The sequence below is a fragment of the Fistularia commersonii genome, chromosome 9 (genome assembly GCF_037954325.1).
Source record: "Fistularia commersonii isolate RoL2024-O1a breed Wild chromosome 9, RoL_Fcom_v1.0, whole genome shotgun sequence".
NCBI lineage: Eukaryota > Metazoa > Chordata > Actinopteri > Syngnathiformes > Fistulariidae > Fistularia > Fistularia commersonii.
In genome coordinates this window covers 17427811-17449684 of record NC_141292.1, presented here as the reverse complement: position 1 = coordinate 17449684, position 21874 = coordinate 17427811, and the positions used below count along the sequence as shown (strand labels likewise).

At 43.3% G+C, this 21874-nt stretch overlaps 1 protein-coding gene across 2 annotated transcripts; it reads right to left on the bottom strand.

The window, feature by feature from the left end:
• Nucleotides 1-5440: 5440 nt before the first annotated feature.
• On the bottom strand, nt 5441-20832 carry ppp3ccb (protein phosphatase 3, catalytic subunit, gamma isozyme, b). 2 transcript variants are annotated; one of them, XM_086152858.1, is made up of 14 exons: nt 20215-20832; nt 15238-15435; nt 15028-15152; nt 14429-14540; nt 14190-14335; nt 13859-13998; nt 11605-11682; nt 11431-11525; nt 11210-11335; nt 10743-10820; nt 10547-10631; nt 10109-10206; nt 9626-9652; nt 5441-7854 (listed from the first exon to the last, which is right to left on the bottom strand). In XM_086152858.1, exons 1-14 carry the CDS (start codon nt 20264-20266, stop codon nt 7634-7636), a joined length of 1581 nt encoding a protein of 526 aa, XP_086008984.1. In that variant the 5' UTR covers nt 20267-20832; the 3' UTR covers nt 5441-7633. The 2 variants fall into 2 exon arrangements, with proteins under 2 accessions (XP_086008984.1, XP_086008983.1); XM_086152857.1 differs by having other exon boundaries at nt 14190-14540.
• Between the last annotated feature and the right edge of the window lie 1042 nt (nt 20833-21874).

Sequence of the window (21874 nt, the reverse complement as noted above, 5' to 3'; positions counted from 1 at the left end):
ACTCTTCCTGTCCGTCCACGTTTCCATGGCGACCTGTAAGTCGGGAAGCCAAAAACAAAAAGGAAATTGAACTCCTAACTGTCTTTTATTTCCAAAGTGTCCATCGACTCGCCGTCACCTTTTTCTAACAGGAGCGACGACACGCCGCACTAACACGCCTTCGCATCTTCGTTTCTCGTGACCAAACTCAATAAATAAGGGGAAAAATGTTTGACCAATCAGGAGCCTCCATTTCTTCTTTTGCATCGTAAAATACGTCTTAAACATTTGAAGGGAACTCGATGCGGAATCGTTTTTAAAGTAGTTTAAAAAATAAAAATGTCAGTATTTGAAATGAAAACATTGATATATCAATGGAAATTAGTTTTAGGAAATTTAGGGAATGGTTTGAAAGGATTTCTTTTTTAAATATTTAAAGATTATATTTCTAAAAAACTTTTTGAGAAGTTTGTTTCGACCTCATTTTATAAAAAAAAAACAAAACAAAAAAAACGCAGATTTCAAATTTTAATTCATAAATCAGTCATTTTCTGATTTGAAAATTAAAATAAAAAGGTATGATTAAAAATGAGAAAATATTGTATTATAAATCCCAACATTGATATATCATGGGAAATTAGTTTTAGGAAATTTAGCGAATGGTTTGAAAGGATTTCTTTTTTAAATATTTAAAGATTATATTTCTAAAAATTGTGAGAAGTTTGTTTCAACCTCATTTAAAAAAAAAAAAAACGCAGCAGATTTCAAATTTTAATTCACAGACTCAGTCATTTTCTGATTTAAAATTCAAAATAAAAAGGAATTTATTTAATATGAGAAAATATTGTATTATAAATCCCAATCATGTGAATGATTCACACTTGCCGAATGAATAATTTATAGTATATCTTTACATGTATAAATAAATTAAAAAAGTCAATAAATGCAATGGGAACAATTTTACATGAATAAAATAAACACTATGACAGAAATGTATATAAATAAACAAATTCCAGACAAATAAATGAAATTGAAGAAATAATAATCACATAACATGGGAATAATTGCCAAAAAAGGAAATAAATGGATAACTAATTAAAAACAATAATAGACAAATATAGATAAGTAAATATAATTAACAGAATTACACAAGAAAAAAAATAAATGAATGGATGCACAATATGTCAGATACTTAGATTATAAACAGAGTCCTTAAAAACGGTTAATACTGTGTAATTATAATGTCTAAAGTGTTACGATATGATCGATTTTTGGAACACTGATCTACTCTGATGCCCTCTGCTGGCAACAGCCTGTAGTTAAATTTTATCATTATTATATTTCATAATTTCTACAGTTATCATTAGTAGTAGTTTAATATATTTATACAGGAGGTGAAAAGGCTACACGGTGGCGAAGGTCTCTGGTTGGATTTTGTGAGGTGTCTTCATGGCACCCCGTGTCTGCCTGGTGTTCCGTCAAGTTCTCCAGGTTCCCTCCACAAGCAGGAGGTTCAGTGGAGAACTCATGCGGACATGAATATGAATGGCGGACACGTGCACTCAGAGCATACTATGAACTCTACATGCATACAATGAGCATACAAGTAACTGTCCATGTATACAAGGAGCATCCACAACTAAGTACATGTATATCATGAGCATGCTATGAACTCTACATGTATACAATGAGCATACAAGTAACTGTCCATGTATACAAGGAGCATCCACAACTAAGTACATGTATATCATGAGCATGCTATGAACTCTACATGTATACAATGAGCATACAAGTAACTGTCCATGTATACAAGGAGCATCCACAGCTAAGTACATGTATATCATGAGCATACTATGAACTCTACATGCATACAATGAGCATACAAGTAACTCCATGTATACAAGGAGCATCCACAACTAAGTACATGTATATCATGAGCATACTATGAACTCTACATGCATACAATGAGCATACAAGTAACTGTCCATGTATACAAGGAGCATCCACAACTAAGTACATGTATATCATGAGCATACTATGAACTCCACATGTATACAATGAGCATACAAGTAACTGTCCATGTATACAAGGAGCATTCACTACTAAGTACATGTATACGTTGAGCTTAAAATCAATTGTCCATATGTGCAAGGAGTGTAAAATGCACAGTACATGTATACAAGGTGCATACAATGTACATTACACGTATACAGTGAGCATACAGTTAACTGCCCATAAACGGGCATAAACGAAGAGAACACAATACACCACTACATGTATACAAGGAGCATACAATATGCAGTACATGTTTTCACCAAGCGTACTATTAACTGTACATGTATACTATGAGCATACAATAAACTACGTGTACAACAACTATACAATACACCAGTAAATGTATACAAGGAGCATACACAACTTAAGTGCATGTATACACTGTATACACATGGCCAAAAGTTTGGAGAATGACGCAACTATTAATTTTTAAGAAGTCTGCAGTTTCAGTTTTTATAATGAAAATTTGTATACACTCCAGAATGTTATGAGCTGGAATGACTGGACACTTGGAACTGGAAGATGGTGCCATTGTTCCTCATCTGTTTGTCATGGTTACCAGCAAGGCAACACGTTGCACAAAAAGGGCCTAACGGGGAAGTTTATAGCAGCGAGTCAGATTGCACCTCAGTCAACCGTCTATAGGATTATCAGGAACTTCAAGGAGGGAGGTTCAGTTGATGCCAAACAGGCTCCAGGGCGCCCAAGAAAGTCCAGCAAGCGGCAGGACCGTCTCCTGAAGTTGTTTCAGCCACAGGATCGGCCCACCACCAGCACAGAGGTTTGTTTGAGTGCATCTGCAGGCACAGTAAGGCGAAGACTTTTGGCGGAAGGTGTCAAGGAGATCAGCAAAGAGGCCACTTCTCTCCAGCAAAAAACATCAGGGACACTGATTCTGCAGAAGTTACAAGGACTGGACTGCTGAGGACTGGGGTAAAGTCATTTTATGTGATGATTCCCCTTTCCGATTGTTTGGGGAGTCTGGAAGAAGGCTAGTTCGGAGAAGACGAGGTAAGCACTACCATCAGTGTTGTCTTATGCCAACAGCGAAGCATCCTGAGACCATTCATGTGTGGGGTAGCAACTTCTCCCAACCATCCAGGGGCAATTTGGTGATGAAGAATGCCTTTTCCAGCATGATGGAGCACCTTGCCATAAAGCAAAGGTCATAACAAAATGGCTTAGGGAACAAAACACTAAGATTTTGTGCCCTTGGCCAGGAAACTCTCCAGATCTTTATCCCATGGAGAACTTGCGGTCAATCCTCAAGAGGCAGGTGGACAATCAAAAACCAGCAAATTCTGACAAACTCCAAGAATTGATTATGCAAGAATGGACGGCCATCAATCAGGATTTGGTTCAGAAGTTGATGGACAGCATGCCAGGGAGGATTGCAGAAGTTTTGAAAAAGAAGAGTCAACGCTGCAAATATTGACCTACTGCATGTAATTCTAAATAAAAGCTTTTGATACTTGTGAAACGCTTCTAATTGTATGTCATTATACCATAGAAACATCTGGCAAACACCTAAAAACCCTGAAGGAAACTTTTGGCCATGACTGTATATAAGGAGCATACAAAGCACAGTACATGTATGCACGGAGCAAACTAAGACCTGGACTTGTATGCACTTAGCAAACAATGAATTCCACATTTATAGATATAACACAAACAACAGTATACTTAAGGGATGGGCTGGCGAGCTTGAGATCTTGGAGCCGTCCTTGGCAGTTCCTGTCCTGGAGGGTGATCTAGTAGACCTTGCAAGTGCAGGAGAGGGTCATTGTACTCTCCATGGGGTGCTACAACGTGGCCAAGATGGTTCTGCTCATGTCGAATGATGCTACTCGTGGCATTTCCCGAGGAGACAATGCCCAGGTGCCTGCACTCCTTCACCACTTCCCCTGGTTCCCCGTGGATGGTGGTGGTGAAGGTATGGACCAACTGACTGTCTGCTGGAGAAGGTCACCACCACCTCTTCAGTTCTTCAGCTCCAGACAGGAGGCTTCTCACCAGTGCACAAAGTTCTGAAGAGCCAAGCCGTGGTGGGGTGACGGATGGGATGTTATTATTATTATTATTGTTGCCAGTACTATATTTACTATTATGATTATTATAATTTATTTGCTGTGATTAATATTATAATTTTCATTATTACAAATAGTATTAAGTCATGTTGTTCTTACTAGTATCATAACTTTTAAAATTATGATATCAACATTATTAGCTCTTATTATTGCTATTATCGTTGGACAAAGATGTAGCCAAATTCTGTAAATTATTATTATATAATCATTTGTGTTAATTTTAGTGTAGAGTAGAAACTTTAAAATAGATACAAATAAATAAAAAAACTAAATAAAATCAAAGTGAAAATTTGCAAATATAAATTATTAGTAATATTAGAACCGATTTTATCAGAAAGTGTCGATAAAATAAAAAACATTTGGAGATTTTGATTTTGAGATAGTAGATTAAGGAAGTAATTTACATCTATTGATAAGAAATTGTTTTAAAAAATAACAAAAAACAATAACATAAAAAAAAAAAAAAACATAAAAAAACAAATATTTTCAGATGAAGGAAAAAAAGTCAAAATAAAAAAATGGAAAAACGCCTGAATATTATCAAACAAACTTTATGAGGCAGTGAAAAATATGAAATAATCCATGTTTTCAGCGCTTATTAATTTCTGATCATATTTAAAGGTATCAGAATACATCAATAGATAATTAATGTAATTAACGATCCGGACGGCCCTCATTTTATCATCCATCAGATAGCTTTGCTAGTGGCACAGAGGTCATTGAGGTCAGAGGTCAAAAGGTAACTGGGGTCAAATGTGGGGAAAACTAGCCTCTTGGCTAATTCCTGCTAATAGAACCCATAGGCAAAGGTGGTTAGTGGGAGGTCAAAGGTCACAGCATAACAGGTCAGAATCAAAGCACACACCTGAAGGTCATACGAAGGTCTGCAGGGTCACTGTAAGGAGAAATAGCATCTTTGCTAATCAAAGGTCAAAGGTGACAGTATGATGTCATAGTCACATGTGCAGTTTGGGAACATGAGGTCAGTCTGAGCAAAACTAGCCTCTTGGCTAATCCCTGCTAATTCAACCCGTGGATAAAGAGGGCTCAGACAGAGGTCATACAAAGGTCAAAGGTGACAGCTAAAGCCTGTTAATTCAACCCATAGAGGTCAGACGGAGGTCGAAAGTCAAAGTATGATGTCATAGTTGTCACATGTGGAGTTCGGGGAACATGTTGAGGTCAGTCCGAGCAAAACTAGCCTCTTTGCTAACCCCTGCTAATTCAACCCGTGGATAAGGAGGGGTCAGACAGAGGTCATACAAAGGTCAAAGGTGACACATGGGGGTCAGAGGTCAAGAAGCAGGACGCCGGGTCAGTTTGGTTTTCTGGTTTTTATTTGAATGGAGAGAAACATCGACAGAAATGAGGCCTCGTGGCTCGTCAGCGTCTCCTTTATTTTATTTTTTTTCCAGTCGGAGAGATTTTCTGTACATTCGGTGAGAAAATGTTCCGAGCCCCCCCCCCTCCCCTCCCCTCGCCGCGGTCACATGACCCTCCCGCTACGACCCCGGTCTCATGGTTTGTGCTTCTCTTTCGGCGGTTAGCACCCTTCCACTTTCCCCGTCAAAACACATCCAGCAGGGGGCGCGAGGAAAACAACGGCTTCCGTTTGACACCAAAACGTTTTTCGGAAAATAAAAAGAAACTTCGGGCCGAAGGCTTGGACCGAAACATAAGTTAATCATTGCTTTACATATATTATTTTTCAAAGTAGGTATTTTTAGCGAGGCTAACTTTACCGGCCTGCTAGCCGTGCCGAGGGGGATTGCCGCCGCTGCCGCTAGGCGGTTAGCCCGCGGGTTTTATGAACTTTGAAAACATGGGATCTCTGGCAAGTGTTTACAAAGTGATTGCGAACAAATCCGACTGGCGAACTTCGGAAAATTGAAAAAAAAAAAAAGAATGAAAAAAAAAAAGGACGGCACACCTGTTCGGATTGCGGTTTTATAGAATCAGAAGATTGTCAGCAACTTTTTGTCACCTTGACAACGAGAAAAAAACATCAAAGCGTCAAAGCTAATGGACAGCATCTTAGGTGGTTATCATAGCGACGCTTGCTAGGCTAAGTTTGTATTGACATAGCCAGGCTAGTTAGCCTTCAGCAGGCGGCGGCAACGTATCCCGATGATCTGGAAGCTAATTCTGCCGTCTCGGCAGGAAACAACATCCCACGGTCGGCATATCAGATGGTCAACGGCAACCACGTTATGCAATTATGTGCGATATAAATTTAAACTGCCGAGGCTCGACGCTAAGCTCACAGCCTCGGAGATTTCAAACCACCTTCATCCGATCAAACCGCGGACAAACCGAGCCGAAGGCAAAAATCGCCATGGCAACGCTACCGCCCATATGTCCTCCACCTTCACTTTTGGTTTCTTCCGCTTCCTGAACACAGAAACGCAAAATCGCCGTAAAAAGGCGAACCTCCATTCTGAACTTTAAAGAAAAAAAAAAAAAAAAAATCCCATCACCGAGGGTTACCGTTGACAACAGACAGACGAGATTCACAAACTTCCTTCTTTGGACAAGCTGGAAAGCTGACTTCGATCGTTACGCCTCTCGAAAACTCCCAATTTTTGGAAATAAAAAAAAACAACAAAACAAAAAGACAGCTAGCTAGCTGGCTAGCGCGACGCTAAACGATAAGCCGACATAAACAAACGCGTCCGCCGGGATGTCAAACAAGAAGCGAATCGCTGCGACGGGAATGACGAGTTTTACAGCTTTTCGGATTCAGCGAATCCGATCTTTCGGAAACAGCCGGACGTGAAGATTGTACCTCGCCGGAACCGCCACGGCGTGACCCCGGCGTGACCCCGCCGGCGCTCTTGCTCCCCCTTCTGACCGCGCAGGACGTCGCGGCCAAATCTAAAATGGCCGTCCCCGCACGTTGCCATAGTGACGTAACAATAACATCACGGCGAGCTCCTTCCTTTTTCGCATCTCCTCTCCAGACCAGAGTCGTATTAAAGCACACACACACACAATTCACCGCCCCCCACACACGCACACACACACACACACACACACTTAACCCCTCCCCCCCCAATGCTTTGCATCATTAAGCCTAAATCTCTTTGTGTAAAAAAAAAAAAAAGAAAAAAAGAAAAACGTCACATTGAAAAGAGGGAACCGTTAAAATGTACATGAAGAATCATAGAAATGTCAATACTCGCTCTTCGGGGAGCTCAGTCGTTGCCATGGAGATGGGGGGGGCGGAAGGGGAGGTGGTGTCGGCGGCGGCGGCGGCGGCGGCGACAGCGGCGAGGGAATGGAACGCGCCGTCGCCCGCCGGGTCCGAGTCCAATTCCTTGCGGTCCGTCGGGAACCGGCAAGTTTGACGGATGTAAATAAATAAAGCTCGGACTGAGCGGCCTCTTCTCCCTGAGGGAAGGAAGGGAGGATGTAATAGAAACGGCGGAAAAAAGGAAGGACGGACGGCGCAGGAAGCAGGAGAGGAATGGAGGGCAGGAGGCGGAGCTTATGGGGCGGGGAGGAGGCGGAGCCTAGGCCTGGGCATTGCCGGTGCCGTTCTTGTCGGCGCTGTTGAAAGCGGGCGCGGCCTCCTGCGGCAGACTGTTGAAGGTGGACGGCGCCTCCTGCGGCACGCTGTTGAAAGGGGGCGGAGCCTCCTGCTTGCTGTCGCGGCGCGGCGGCATCCTCTCGTTGATGCGGTCCAAACCCCGGGCCTCTTCGAAGCTCTGGATCTTGTGCTGCGGGTCGAAGGCTGGAACGGTACGGAGACGAGAGGTCTTAGGTAGCTGGTAGCTACGTGCTACATGTAGCAATGTGCTAACCCTCTCACACAACTACACCTAGCAATGAATGGGGAGTTAGCGAGTATGCGCTAACCCCTCGAACAGCGATAAAAGGCCAGCTAGCTGTGACGTGCTAACTCCTCAAACTGTTTTGAAAGGGCAGCGAACTGCTGAGTGCAACATATTCCCCCGCCATACATAGCTGCAACGCTAATCCCGGGGCCAGCTGCTATATGCCAACCCCTGCCGTGACCATGCGTGGCCGCTATCAGTAATATGCTAACTCCTCAAACTGTTGTGAAAAGGCAGCAAACATATACCCCCGCCACACATAGCAGTGAAAGGGTAGCTGGATGCTACACCCTTACCTTGACCGCACAAAGCGGTAAAGGGGCAGCTAGCCACAACGCTAATTCCTGGGCCAGCTGCCATATGCCAACCCCCGCTGTGACCTTGCGTGGCCGCTATCAGTAATATGCTAACTCCTCACACTGTAGTGAAAGGCCAGCTTGATGCTACGTGCTTTCTCTACTGGGGTAACCCTTGAAACGACCACAAGTATTAGTGAAAGGGCAGCTAGCCACTGTGCTAAGGATTGGCAATGAAAAGGCAGCTAGTTTCAACGTGTAGAAAGTAATAGCAGAAAAGGGAACTAGCTGCCTATGTGCAAACCCCTTACATGCATAGCAGCTATAAATTATATGCTAACTCCTAAAACGACCATATATAGCAGTGATAGGCAGCTAACCCCCATCATGACCACAAGACTGATTGAAAGGGCAGCTAGCGGATACGTGCTAACCCCGACTACATACTAACCCCTGACTACAAGTACCACTGATAGGAGAGCTAGTCACTCCATAATAGCCCTCACAAAACCAAAAGTAGCAGAGAAAGGGAAACTAGCTGACATATAACAACCCCTGACAAAACCACAAGTAGCAGTCAAACAGAGGCTAGCAGTTACATGCTAGCTCCTCACACAGCTATATATAACAGTGAAAGGGCAGCACGCCATGCTGTGCTAACCCCTGCTGTAGCCACAAGAAAAAGTGAAAGGGCTGCTACCAGCTATGTGCTAATCCCTGACAACAACTACAAGTGAAAGGACAGCTAGCCACTATGTACAAAACCATAAGCAGCAGAGATAGGGCAGCTAGCCGACATATGATAACCCCGGAAACGACCACAAGCAGCTAGTCACTATATGCTAACTTCTCACACAACTACAAGTAGCAGTGAAAGGACAGCTAGCCAATATGCGCTAACCCCTTACACTGTCATGAAAGGGCAGCTAGCTGCAACACGCTAACTCCTGATACAGATGTGAAAGGGCAACTAGTTGCTATGAGCTAACCCCTGACGCAACCACAACTAGCAATGAAAAGGCAGCTAGCCATTACAGGCTAACCCGAACACAAACACGTAGCAGTGGAATTGCGGCTAAACAATAGTACTTCAGAGTACTCTTTATAAGGAAAAATAAATCTTATGTTAGCAAAGTATTACTTGGTAAACAATGTAAACACAACCACAAGTAGCAGTCAAACAGAGGCTAGCAGTTACATGCTAACACCGCCATATATAGCAGTGAAAGGGCAACAGGATTGCTTACACTAAAAAGTATTCTAAAAGCACACACTCACACACACACACACACACACACACACACACACACACACACACACACACACACACACACACACACACACACACACACACACACACACACACACTTACCTCGTGCTTCTTCTGCTTCCACCGTGGCTGCAGTTGATTGACAGGAGGCAAAGAGAAAGAGACAAAGAGTTTTGTAGTTCAGGTAGGGTAAAAAAAAAAACTACAATCCCCAGATATCCCCTCAGGTCACTTCCTGTTTCCAGGTTAGACGGCGGTTCCCATGGAAACAACGCTCAACGCTGTACAGACGGATTTTTAGACTTACATATGCCCGGGCTAATTGATAGCTAACTGAACCGGACAAAAAATGTATTAATCTTAAACCTTTTACATTATCTATATTTTATCAACTTTATTGATAATCTCATCCTATTTTATTTCTTCCTGTATGAAACGCTCAATGTCTGACGCTGCAGTACCAGCGGCGGCCACAAGGGGGCGAAGGTGAACTTCTACCTCTGTGATGCTGCAGTGTATATATATGTGAATCTGTGTGTGTGTGTGTGTGTGTGAGTGTGTGTGTGTGTGTGTGTGAACACTCACCGCTCTGTATGGTTTGCCGGCCCCCGGAGAGGACGCCCAGTGGCAGTGTGCCAGTGGGAGTCAGGCCCTTCAGCTGCAGCACAGACTCATTCTCCTCCCTGACACACACACACACACACACACGGTCAAACAGAGGTAATCATAACTTTAAGTTTTTGAACTTGCTGGTCTATTTCCTTCAAAAAATTTCCCCACAAAATATTTTTTCCCGTAACTTTCTTGGGAATTTTCCTGGGAAAATTTCTTGCGGGTAAAAATATGTGTGTGTTTTTTTTTTTTTCCTTTTCATGATTTTGAATGCTGATTTTATTTGGAGGGGAATTTCAGGGTGATTTGCAGCTTTTTTTCTAACTGGTTCATTAGTAAATCTTGATGTTTATCTTGAACTCTGCGCGCACACACACACACACACACACACACACACATATACACACACACCTGAGCACCGAGAAGACTCTGGCCATCTTCCCGATAGCCCGGATCTTATTTCGGATCACCTCCTTCCGCACAGCCGGAGCGCCGCCTAAACAAGAACAACAAAAACAACAAAACAAACGCAGAACTGTGTTACTCACACACACACACACAAACACACACACACACACAGAAACGGCGGCACTGACTTCTATCTCACCTTCACACGTGTCATCGCCCTCCGACATCAGCTCGTCGTCCGAGCAGATGTTCAGCACGTTCACCAGCATCTCTGTCACTGCACACACACACACACATACACGCACGCGCGCGCACACACACGCACACACACACACACAATATCATTGTTATCCTCATGTTGTTGCTATTGTTCTTGTCTGCTGTCTATTTATTCGTGGATGTCTTGCTATCTTCTGTCTTTCTATTTATATTTTTATTCATATTTATTTTCCTTTTTTTTTTTATATATCACTATTACGCTGCTGTGACAAAGGAATTTCCCCTGTGGGGAACAACAAAGTTTGTCTTATCTTATACCTTATCATTTACCTTGCAGCTGGGGATGGGATTTAGCGCCCCCTGCTGGCGAGCCAGGGGTACTGCAGCGCCCCAGATTGACATATTTCTATTTATCAATAAAAATAATATAATTATTTTATAACTCACCCTTCTCCCCGACGAAGGGCAGAGACCAGGTGAAGACGTCCATGAAGTTGGGCAGCCAGTACGGGTGCGGGGAGCAGTTGAACTGTCGGATGTTCATCACGTTGTTCTCGTACTTCAGCACGGCGGCTACGCAAACACACACACACACACACACACACACGGAGTGTTAGCGCTGCCTCTGCTTGTTGTCGTGGCGCCGTGCCGTTGCCACGGCTACCCACCTTTGTTGTTGTACACGTCCAGGTAGTTTGGTGCCGAGAAGATGGTGATGAGGGACGGGAAGCCGGTGGTCTGGCTCTTGCGATACATCCTGTACCTGTGGGCGGAAACGGAGGCGGGGCTATGAGGGGGAAGGGGCGGGGCTTGGAGGGGAAGGGGCGGGGCTTGTCACTCACCCTGCATCCTGGGCCTCGTGAGCTCGGATCACCGACAGCAGGTTGTTGTTCATCAGGAAGTCGCAGACGGCCGGGTAACTGCGGAGTTTACGCTTAAATTTAGGGTTATGTTTACCCTTAACTTTAAAGGAATATTTTCCCTTAACTTTAAAGGACTGTTTCCCCTTAAATTTAAGGGTTTGTTTCCCCTTAAATTTAAGGGAATGTGTCCCTTAACCTTCAAGTCAACAAGAAATTAATTTGATTTTCCCCCCTCGCTTCCCCCAAATAATATATATATCAATACATTTGTAAATGATATAATCTATAAATTAATTAATATGTTTACCTTAACTTTCAACTGACAATATTTTCCTTAAAATTTCCAATTGAACATAATTTAAATATAAATATGAATTAACATTCAGGGAAGTTTACATTAACTTTCAGGGATTTAGCTTAGCTTTTGAAGAGTACGCCCCTTGATTTGCGTATAAAATTTAGTTTACATTCAAGTAATATATTCCTTAAGTTTACGGGAATTTTACCCTAAACTTACAGGAAGGTTTACCTTAACTGTCTTTTTGGGGAATAGGTTCCTTAAATTACCAATTCAACATAACTATCAAGGAATACTTCCTTTGAAAACCGAATGATATCTATGCTAACTTTTTAAGGGAATGTTTCCCTTAAGTGAATATTTCCCTTATAATATAAATTAACTTCAAATTTAAATTCGGTGAGGTTTACATTAACTTTCAGGGAATATTTTGCTTAGCATTAGGGGGGTATATCCTTTATTTTGCAAATAAATTTGATTATTTATTTAAAATATAATATTTCCATTAACGTTACCTTAACTTTCAGAAAAGTTAGCTTATTCTTGAGGGACTGTTGACCTTATTATTTCACTTAATATTAAGGTAATATTGAGATTATTATTTGACCATACTAACATTAACTTTCAGGTAATCTTGACTACCTTTGACGGAATATCGACTGTACACTTAAACCGAACTTTTCATGATAATGTACCTTAACATCCTGGGAATGTACATATTAAATATTAATATTTAACTACATATAGTTACATTAACTGATGGGAAATATGCATGTTAGCATTAGGAGAATATTTAACACCATTTTGTTTTTTTTATTTTACAAATGTTACCATAATGCTCAAGGATATTTAGCTGAATATTCAGGGAAAAGTAGTAATGCACCACAAAACCTAGCGTTAGCTTAGCAGAAGCTGTGCCTTATCTTGAATATGCAATATGCAAGCAATATTTACCTCAACTTTCAGTGAATTTCACCTCCATTTTTGAGGAAATATTTACATTAATATTCAGGTTATATTTACCTGAACTTTCATGGAATATTTACCATTATTATCAAATAAAAGTGATCAAAAAATTATTGTATCGCTTAATCTTTTGGGGAATATTTACATAAATATCATTCTCTGGATAAAGGTTCGGGATTTTTTTCAAATTAATTAATTTTAATAATAATAATAATAATACTAATTTTTGAGGAAATATTTACATTAATATTCAGGTTATATTTACCTGAACTTTCATGGAATATTTACCATTATTATCAAATAAAAGTGATCAAAAAATTATTGTATCGCTTAATCTTTTGGGGAATATTTACATAAATATCATTCTCTGGATAAAGGTTCGGGATTTTTTTCAAATTAATTAATTTTAATAATAATAATAATAATACTAATTTTTGAGGAAATATTTACATTAATATTCAGGTTATATTTACCTGAACTTTCATGGAATATTTACCATTATTATCAAATAAAAGTGATCAAAAAATTATTGTATCGCTTAATCTTTTGGGGAATATTTACATAAATATCATTCTCTGGATAAAGGTTCGGGAATTTTTTTTCAAATTAATTAATTTTAATAATAATAATAATAATAATAATTTTTGAGGAAATATTTACATTAATATTCAGGTTATATTTACTTGAACTTTCATGGAATATTTACCATTATTATCAAATAAAAGTGATCAAAAAATTATTGTATCGCTTAATCTTTTGGGGAATATTTACATAAATATCATTCTCCGGATAAAGGTTTTTCAAATGAATTAATTTTCAAAAAACATAAAAGAATTTTTCCCCCGGGGAAGAAATGAAACCTCTGCGTTCCGGGCGCCTCCTGAATGACCTCTTAGCGGCGGAGGCTAATGCTAGCTGATGGGATTAGCGGCGCTAACGTGGCGTTTAGCACGGCGCTAACGGGATTACCTGTAGAAGTAGGAGCAGCCCCGCACACTGTTGTGGCAGAAGTGCTCCATCGTCTTCTCCGAGCCGTAGTCCTCGCCGGGGTCCGACCACAGCAGGTCGCACATCGGCCCGAAAGCCGGCGGCTCCTTGAACCGGTCCAGCTGCGCGCACACACACACACACACACACACACACACACGCCACCAAAACAAAAAGACATATTAGCTGACACGTTAGCCACAACATTCCTCTTTCTTGAGTGTATCTGCGCGTGGCCCTTTTGATTGACACCCGGCGCCATGTCGCCGCTCGGCCCCGCCTCCTCCATGGTCGCCGCGGTTGCCGTGGTTACCTTGCGGATGTCATCCAGGCAGGTGATCTCCGGGCTCAGGCCGCCGTGGACGCACAGGAACTGCTGGTTGAGGAGGGCGGCGAGCGGCAGGCAGTCGAAGGCCTCCATGCAGGCGTCATACACTCGCTCCGAGTACTTTATCTTACCTGCGTACACACACACACACACGGGGAGGGTTGGATCGCACACACTGAACGTGCACGCGCGTGTACACACACATAGCACGTGGCGTGACTCACACTCCTGCTTGAAGGTGAAGTACTCTGTGAGGTGCCGGCACTCGTGGTTTCCTCTGAGGAGGAAGAGGGTGTTGGGATGGTTGATCTTCAGGGCCCACAGGTAGAGCACACACTGCAGACACACACACACACACACACACACACACACACACACACACACACACACACAGTATTAATAGTTAAATCTTCTAAGCTATGATGCTAGAAATGTCAATATTTGATGTTGGTGTTTTTTAACACACACACACACACACACACACACACACACACACACACACACACACACACACACAAATGACGCATGCACACACACACATACATAAAGTATGTGTAGTTGAACCTTCAAAGATAGGATGCGAGGAATGTTTGTATATGCTAAAATATTTGTTGTCTGTGTTTTTTAACACACACACACACACACACGCACACACACACGCACACACACACACGGCTATAGCTAAGCCTAATAGCAAGCTTCCTCCGGCTGAGCCCCGCCCCCCTCCAGGAAGTCAAAGCGATGTGACGATGTCGTGGTTAAACACCTGATGTCTGGGAGAAGCAACTGCACATGTGTGTGTGTGTGTGTGTGTGTGGATCACCTCGATGCTGAAGTAGCCCCGGTCCACGTAGTCGCCCAGGAACAGGTAGCGGGTGGTGTTGGGGGAGCCGCCCACCTCGAACAGCTTCATCAGGTCGAAGAACTGTCCGTGGACGTCGCCGCACACTGCGGCACAAAAGCAGCAACCGTGACCTTTGACCCCCAAGGCGGAATCGGGGCGTTTACCGTCGGGCGGGGAGAGTTAGCGCACCCGTGATCGGCGCCTCCACCTCCAGCATGCACTTCTCCTGGCGTAGGATGGCGGCGCCTTCGTTGATGATGCGCAGCGCCGCCCCCTCCTCCAGGCGGCCCTCCTTCACCAGGTGGGCCTTCAGCAGCTCCACGCTGGGCCTCCCGTCCACGTAGAGGTCGGCGGCCGTCAGGCGGATCCCGGGCGGGTACGGCACCGCTATTGACACACATGCTAAGCGCTAGGAATACATAGAATGCTATGCTAACCCTCTAGAGTGTCCTCCATGTTCTCTACCCCCCCCTCCTCCCACCCGGATGGTCTCCTTTACTGATCTACTCCGAAAAAAAAAACCAAACCAGGTCGCCCGGCTGGTCCAATCACGGCGCGGCGCGCTGAACTGGTTCACCGGCTCACTTCCCCCCCCCCCCATCCCGTGGAGGAGGAGGGCTTACATCACTGCTGGAGCGTGTCCAGATGAATACAAAAATCACACACACACAACGACTCCCTTTCATTGAAGAGTTTTAGTGCGGCCTCCAGCCTCTTCCCGGCTTCTGAACCCCCGCAGGCCACCGTAGTCCTGACATATTACCCCGCTGCCTCCTGACTTCTACGGTCTCCGCGTCGATCCCTAATCTATGCCGTATCTTCTCAGAATACGCAATCAATGACATTCATTTCAGGGGAAAAAAAAATCCTGCGGCGCTGCGGTTTTCTTTCCTTGGACCGGCTTGGGTAAACTCATCTTTTTTTTTTTCAGGAAAAAGATGGGACTTCAGGCCCTGTTGCTCAGTATTTCACAATAAGAGCCTCTTCTCCCTGTCCCAGTCATGGTGGCGGATGAGGGTCCTGGGGTGGAGCTCCTTCCGGAGGCCCGTTGAGGGTCCTGGGGCGGAGCTCCTTCCGGGGGCCCGTTGAGGGTCCTGGGGCGGAGCTCCTTCCGGGGGCCCATTGAGGGTCCTGGGGCAGAGCTCCTTCCAGAGGCCCATTGAGAGCCCCAGGGCAGAGCTCCGTCGTGGGACCCCTCTGAGGGACACCAGACCCGGTTTGTCCTCCAGCCCCGGTCCATCAATCATGAATGAGGACTGAATCATTACACATGCTGGACTGATTTGGTTACCAACGGTAACTAAGACATGAAGGACACGGTTGCAAACACACACACACACCTTCATGTGATGCGAGAAGGACAAACATCCTAGTGGAACACTCAAGAGTGCCGCTCACACACCACATGGAACAAGGACGCTTGGCACACACACACACACTAAATTTAATAAAACTGTTTATTTCAAGATTTAGGATTCCGCGTCTGTTTTTCCTAATGATTCCCTAAAACTTTGAGAGCAAGTGATCTGAAAACTTAAAACACACACACACACACAAACCCTGAGCGTGAGCTGAATGGAACTTTCCCTGAAAAGACAAATCAACTGTCAGGTTATTGGATGTGTGTGTGTGTGTGTGTGTGTGTGTGTCGTATGGCTGGTTTTAATGACTCGCCGTCTCCGCCAGCTTTGCGCCGGTAATCCCTTGTAACACCCTGAGCCAATCAGACGCCTCCCGAGCCGCCGCCGCCGCCGTCCCACTCCGACATTCAAACCCCCTCCGCTTTTCTGGAAACGCCCCGACCGGCCGAAATAAAAGCTCTCGAACTGAAGTTCGACATTAAATGCTTGCGGAAAAAACAAAATAAAACACGTCTGAACACGAGTGCGTGTGTGTGTGTGTTTTGCAGACGCGACCATTTTTTAATTAAAAAAAAAAAAAACGAAATCAGGGGTCAGGAAGCCACATATTTCTAAATATATTTCATCATAGTATTTTTAAGGTATAATAAATTAAATATGTATTTTGTTTAATGCAACCTTTGGTGCCGCATGGATTTGTTGGAAGTGCTGCTTTATATCCGACCGTTTCATCGATGCAATTTTATCATTGAATATTAGACATACGGCGGATCCAAATGCAAATTCCTCCGTCCACACAGCCTGGAATGCACAATTATTATCGTCTTTTTTTCTTTTCGACATCTTTTTCCGTTACAAGGGTTGAAGCGGATAAACTAGCTGGCTAAAATTAATCTCTTCAACCTTTACGAAAACCATCGGTTCGCACCCGTAATATTTATCTTCGAAACTAATTTCTGTTTACTTTAAAATGACACAGAATTATGAAGAAGTTTCACAGGTATTTTAAAATCTTTTTTTTTTTTTTTTTCCATCTCAAAATTGTCTGGGAGCCATATGCCGTCACCAGAAGGACCATAACTTCCCGACCGCTGATTTAAATAAATGGAAAATTTTTACTTCTGAAAAAACTATCGCAACCCCCGTCCAATGCTGTGTGGTGTGTGTGGAATACAGAGATCCCTCGCTATAACGCGGTTTACTTTTCACGGTTTCGCTACTTCACGGATTTGCATGGTGCATTGTGTTCTGCGTTCTGATTGGCTAAAAAGTCACTCCGCTTCTTCTCTACCTGTGCGTCAATAACGTTGGAGTTTAATATGTACACGTACGTAAAACAGCTTGCCGAATTTACATGACGTACGTGCAAATTCTCTTGCAGTTTCTCTAAAAACCATAATGTTGACAAAACGCTCTGGAGCGACAAAAGGGCCCAAAAGGCAGCGGAAGATGTTATCTATCGCAGATAAAGTTAAACTTCTGGACATGCTAAGGGAAGGTAAAAGCTATGAGGCTGTAGGTCGGCATTACTGAATGAATGAATCTTCCGTTTGTTCCATAAAGAAGGAAAAAAACAACAACAGCAACAATGTATAATAGAGTATTTAATTGTATAATAATTGTAAAAAAAAAAATAAAGGTTTCTACTTCACGGATTTTGCCTATCACGGGTTCTTTTTGGAACGTAACCCCCGCGAAAAACAAGGGTTTACTGTATAGATTCCCATCTTATCTGTTAACTTCCTGTTTAACGTTGACAATTTTCTATGTAATTTTTTTTTTTGCAACTTCCACTTTTACTTTCCACCACTCATCTATTCAATTATTCATTCATTCACTACCTTGCACCAGCTATCACTGAGTGAAAGGCAAGCAAACATTCACTCATTCACACAGACATGCAACAATACACTAACTTATATAGACAAACTATTCACCCTCTCATTCCTCTTTGCATTTTGGTTTTAATTTTGCCGCTAAGCTAAAACATGTTCGTGCTTTTACACCTCGTTTCTTTCAGTGCGTCCTCCACGGTGCCGGTTTTTGTACAAATACGCCGCATGTGTGTGTGTGTGTATTTCTGTCGTGTTTGCGTTGACATTGTTTGCTGTCACCGCGGCGCAAAGATAACGGCAAGAAGGAGGTTTTAAATTTAGAAATACAAGATTTGAATTGAAGTGACACGAAATGTCAAGCCACCTCTCTGACGTCGGGCGGCTTTGTTTACGATTAACATTGAACGAGAGGTCAGGGGCTAGCTAACCTCACAGAGCAAATAAGCGATGCTAAGCTAGCAAACAGGGCTCACACCGAAAGTGACCGGTCACCATGGTGACCAGAACCCCGATACACATCCACGTTTCACTAGGTTGCTCTATTTAGCCTGGCGTGGCTTTGTTAGCGACTACCATTGGGGTCGCTAATCTCACAGAGCAAATGAGCGATGCTAAGCTAGCAAGCTGGACTCTGCGTTTGCACGGTCACCATGGCGACGGGCGAACCAAGACTAGTGGCAGGTGCATTTTTAACACCTTTCTGTGCAAGGAGGATAGCATCTCTACTAACAAAGATGTAAACGTTAGCGCAGGGGACGCCGCTAACGTTACGTGAACATCTTCAGTTCCCCTTTTTTTCGCCCACTATGAAAAACTTTTAAATGAGGTAGAGAACCTGGCAGAGGGCCAGAGGATTATCGCTATGACGACGAGGCACATATCTTTGAAACTTTGAAGGGGGGAGGAATTAAAAAAAAAAAAAAAAAAAAAGACGGAAACTTGTGACGACAAAATAAGAGCTCAGACAGGCAGCAAGGGGTCGTTGCAAATATTTTTAAAAATGGGCGGAAAAAACTAAAATGAGGAATATGGATCACAACTTCAGGAGGATTAAATCTCCAGATGCTTCAAGTCCCTGGGAGCCAAAGTCCTAAAAATACCTCGAAACACACTTCACTTTGAGGTTATTAAACCGGAACATCTGGAACGGACGGGGGGGCGATCATGTGTCTTTTATTCTGAAAAGCGAAATATTGGACGTCTTAATGTACATTTGCATTGGATTTTATCTTAAACTGCTGTTGCAAACGAGGGCCTGATATTTCCATGCATCGGTTTTATTAAGAAAAAATTGTAAGTAGTGCAGAATGTCATGCAGGCACTTTTGATTGTACTTTAATTAAAATAAAGCCCATGGGGGCTCCAACAATTGTCCTTCTCTGACCTTGATGATCATTTTTATTGCACTTATTAGTCAAGGACATAGAAGTTATGAAAAATGGAGAATATTTGGTTTAAATGCTCTCAAAGATCAGCTCAGGGGAAGTTTTTTAAAAAGCCCCTTTTCATTAATAAAGATGACCCCTTCCTCTAAATGTAATAAACAGCTATTATTTCATTTCTTTTTCTAATTGGGCGATTTAATTAAATTGTTTACTTTGAGAGGGGAAAGAAAAAAAAGGGAAAAAACAGCTGTTGGAAAATGGTTCGGGATCAGGCCAACACACACACACACACACACACACAGTGGAAAAGCACCCCCCCCCCCCTCCTCCACCAGCCCACCGCGGACTTCGGCGCACATCTAGCCGGGGACCCACGCCAAGTGTCCGGTCGCATCGCCGCCCGAGCGCCCGCCGAACATCTGGTCCTCTCCCTCCACTACCGTGCGGCTAATGCTAACGCGGCGGGCTAACTCGTTAGCAACCGCGCCGCCCCGCTCGCGGCTAGCTTGACAGCAAGCCCCATCAACTTCCTGCCCCCGGAGAAGGGAGCGGAAAAAACGGGGTCCGGACGCCCGGGTCACGTACCTTTAATGGGCCGCTCCACGGTGGAGAGTTTGTTGGGGTCTTTGGCTGACATCCTGCCGCCGTGTTCGGGGGCCGCGGGGCGGGGAATGCGCTAAAAAAAATCCCGACTCAACTTGAGGAATTCCGGACCACTCGGCTAGCTAGTTCGGGAGGAAGGCGGTGGAGGGGGGGGGGGGGTGAGCTAGCCGCGCTAGCTAGCTGGCTAGCTAGCTAGCACAGTGTGTGGCGGCGGCGGCGGCAGCTTCGAGTCCGCTGACGGGGCAGCCGAGCCGGGCCGAGCCGTACCGGGATGGAGCCGACCTGGCAGCGGGGGAAGGAAAAAAAAAGGAGGGCGGTGGGGGTGGAGGGAGGAGGGGAGGGGAAGAAACGGCTTTCACCGACAAATGGGGAGGGAGCGCCGGCCGTGTTCTCCGCGGCGCGCTGCGGTGATGCCGAGCCGCCCCGTCTGTCGGCAGGAATCGGCCCCCGGGGCGCCGCCGGATCGCTGCCTTCAGGAGCACCGGGCGCAGCGGCAGATCATATCCGACTCGATCGCTCTATTCTCGGGCGAGCCGCGTCTGTTCCGGGCCGCCGGGCTCCGCTGCTCTGTCGTGATCCGATGTGTCGTTTCAGACCCCCTGTCGGATTACAATAATCCGCCGCAAGCGGATTTCCTACAACATGGCTCGACGCGGGGGATTGTGGGTAATGTAGTTTTTCTCCACGAGAAAACGCTTTCATTTTAAATACGCATTTGCAGGAGGGTCTCAGAAAATTGGAATATTGTGATAAAGTGCTTTATCTTCTGTAATGCAATTACCCAAAAACAAAAATGTCATACATTCTGGATTCGTTGCAAATCAACTGAAATATTGCAAGCCTTTTATTATTTTAATATTGCTGGTTATGGCTTACATTTTTTTTACATTACATTACATTGCATTTGGCAGACGCTTTTATCCAAAGCAACTTACAATAGAGGACATAGGGACTGCAAATACACTTGCAAATACACGCTCTTAAAGACACATCTTAAAGAAAACTCAAAAATCCTGTCTTAAAATATTAGAATATCATGATAAAGTTTTTTTTTTTTTAATTGCAATATAAAGAATTTTAACACAGTATTCTAATTTTTCTGAGACAGTCCTGTCTCAAAAATGTCCTACATTCTGGATTCAACTGAAGTATTGCAAGCCTTTTATTATTTTGATTATGGCTTACATCTTAAGAGAACTCAAAAATCCTGTCTTGAAATATTAGAATATCATGAAAAAGTAATTTTGTCTTTGTAATTGCAATATAAAGAGCTTTATCACAATATTCTAATTTTCTGAGACAGTCCTGTCTGAAAAATGTCCTACATTCTGGATTTACTGCAAATAAACTGAAATATTGCAAGCCTTTTATTATTTTGATATTGCCGATTATGGCTTACATCTTAACAAAACTCAAAAATCCTATCTCAAAAAATTACAGTATCATGAAATTTTTTGTTTTTTTTTTTTAATTTATCACAATTTTCTAATTTTCTGAGACAGTCCTGTATATATATGTATATCAGTGACGTGCAGTCAGTAGAGGCATCATGATAAGAAGAAAATGTAAAATGAAAAAATAAATTTAATGGTTCTATTTATTCTATTTACTTCACCCTTTTTTGTCGTTTTTTTTTTTTTTT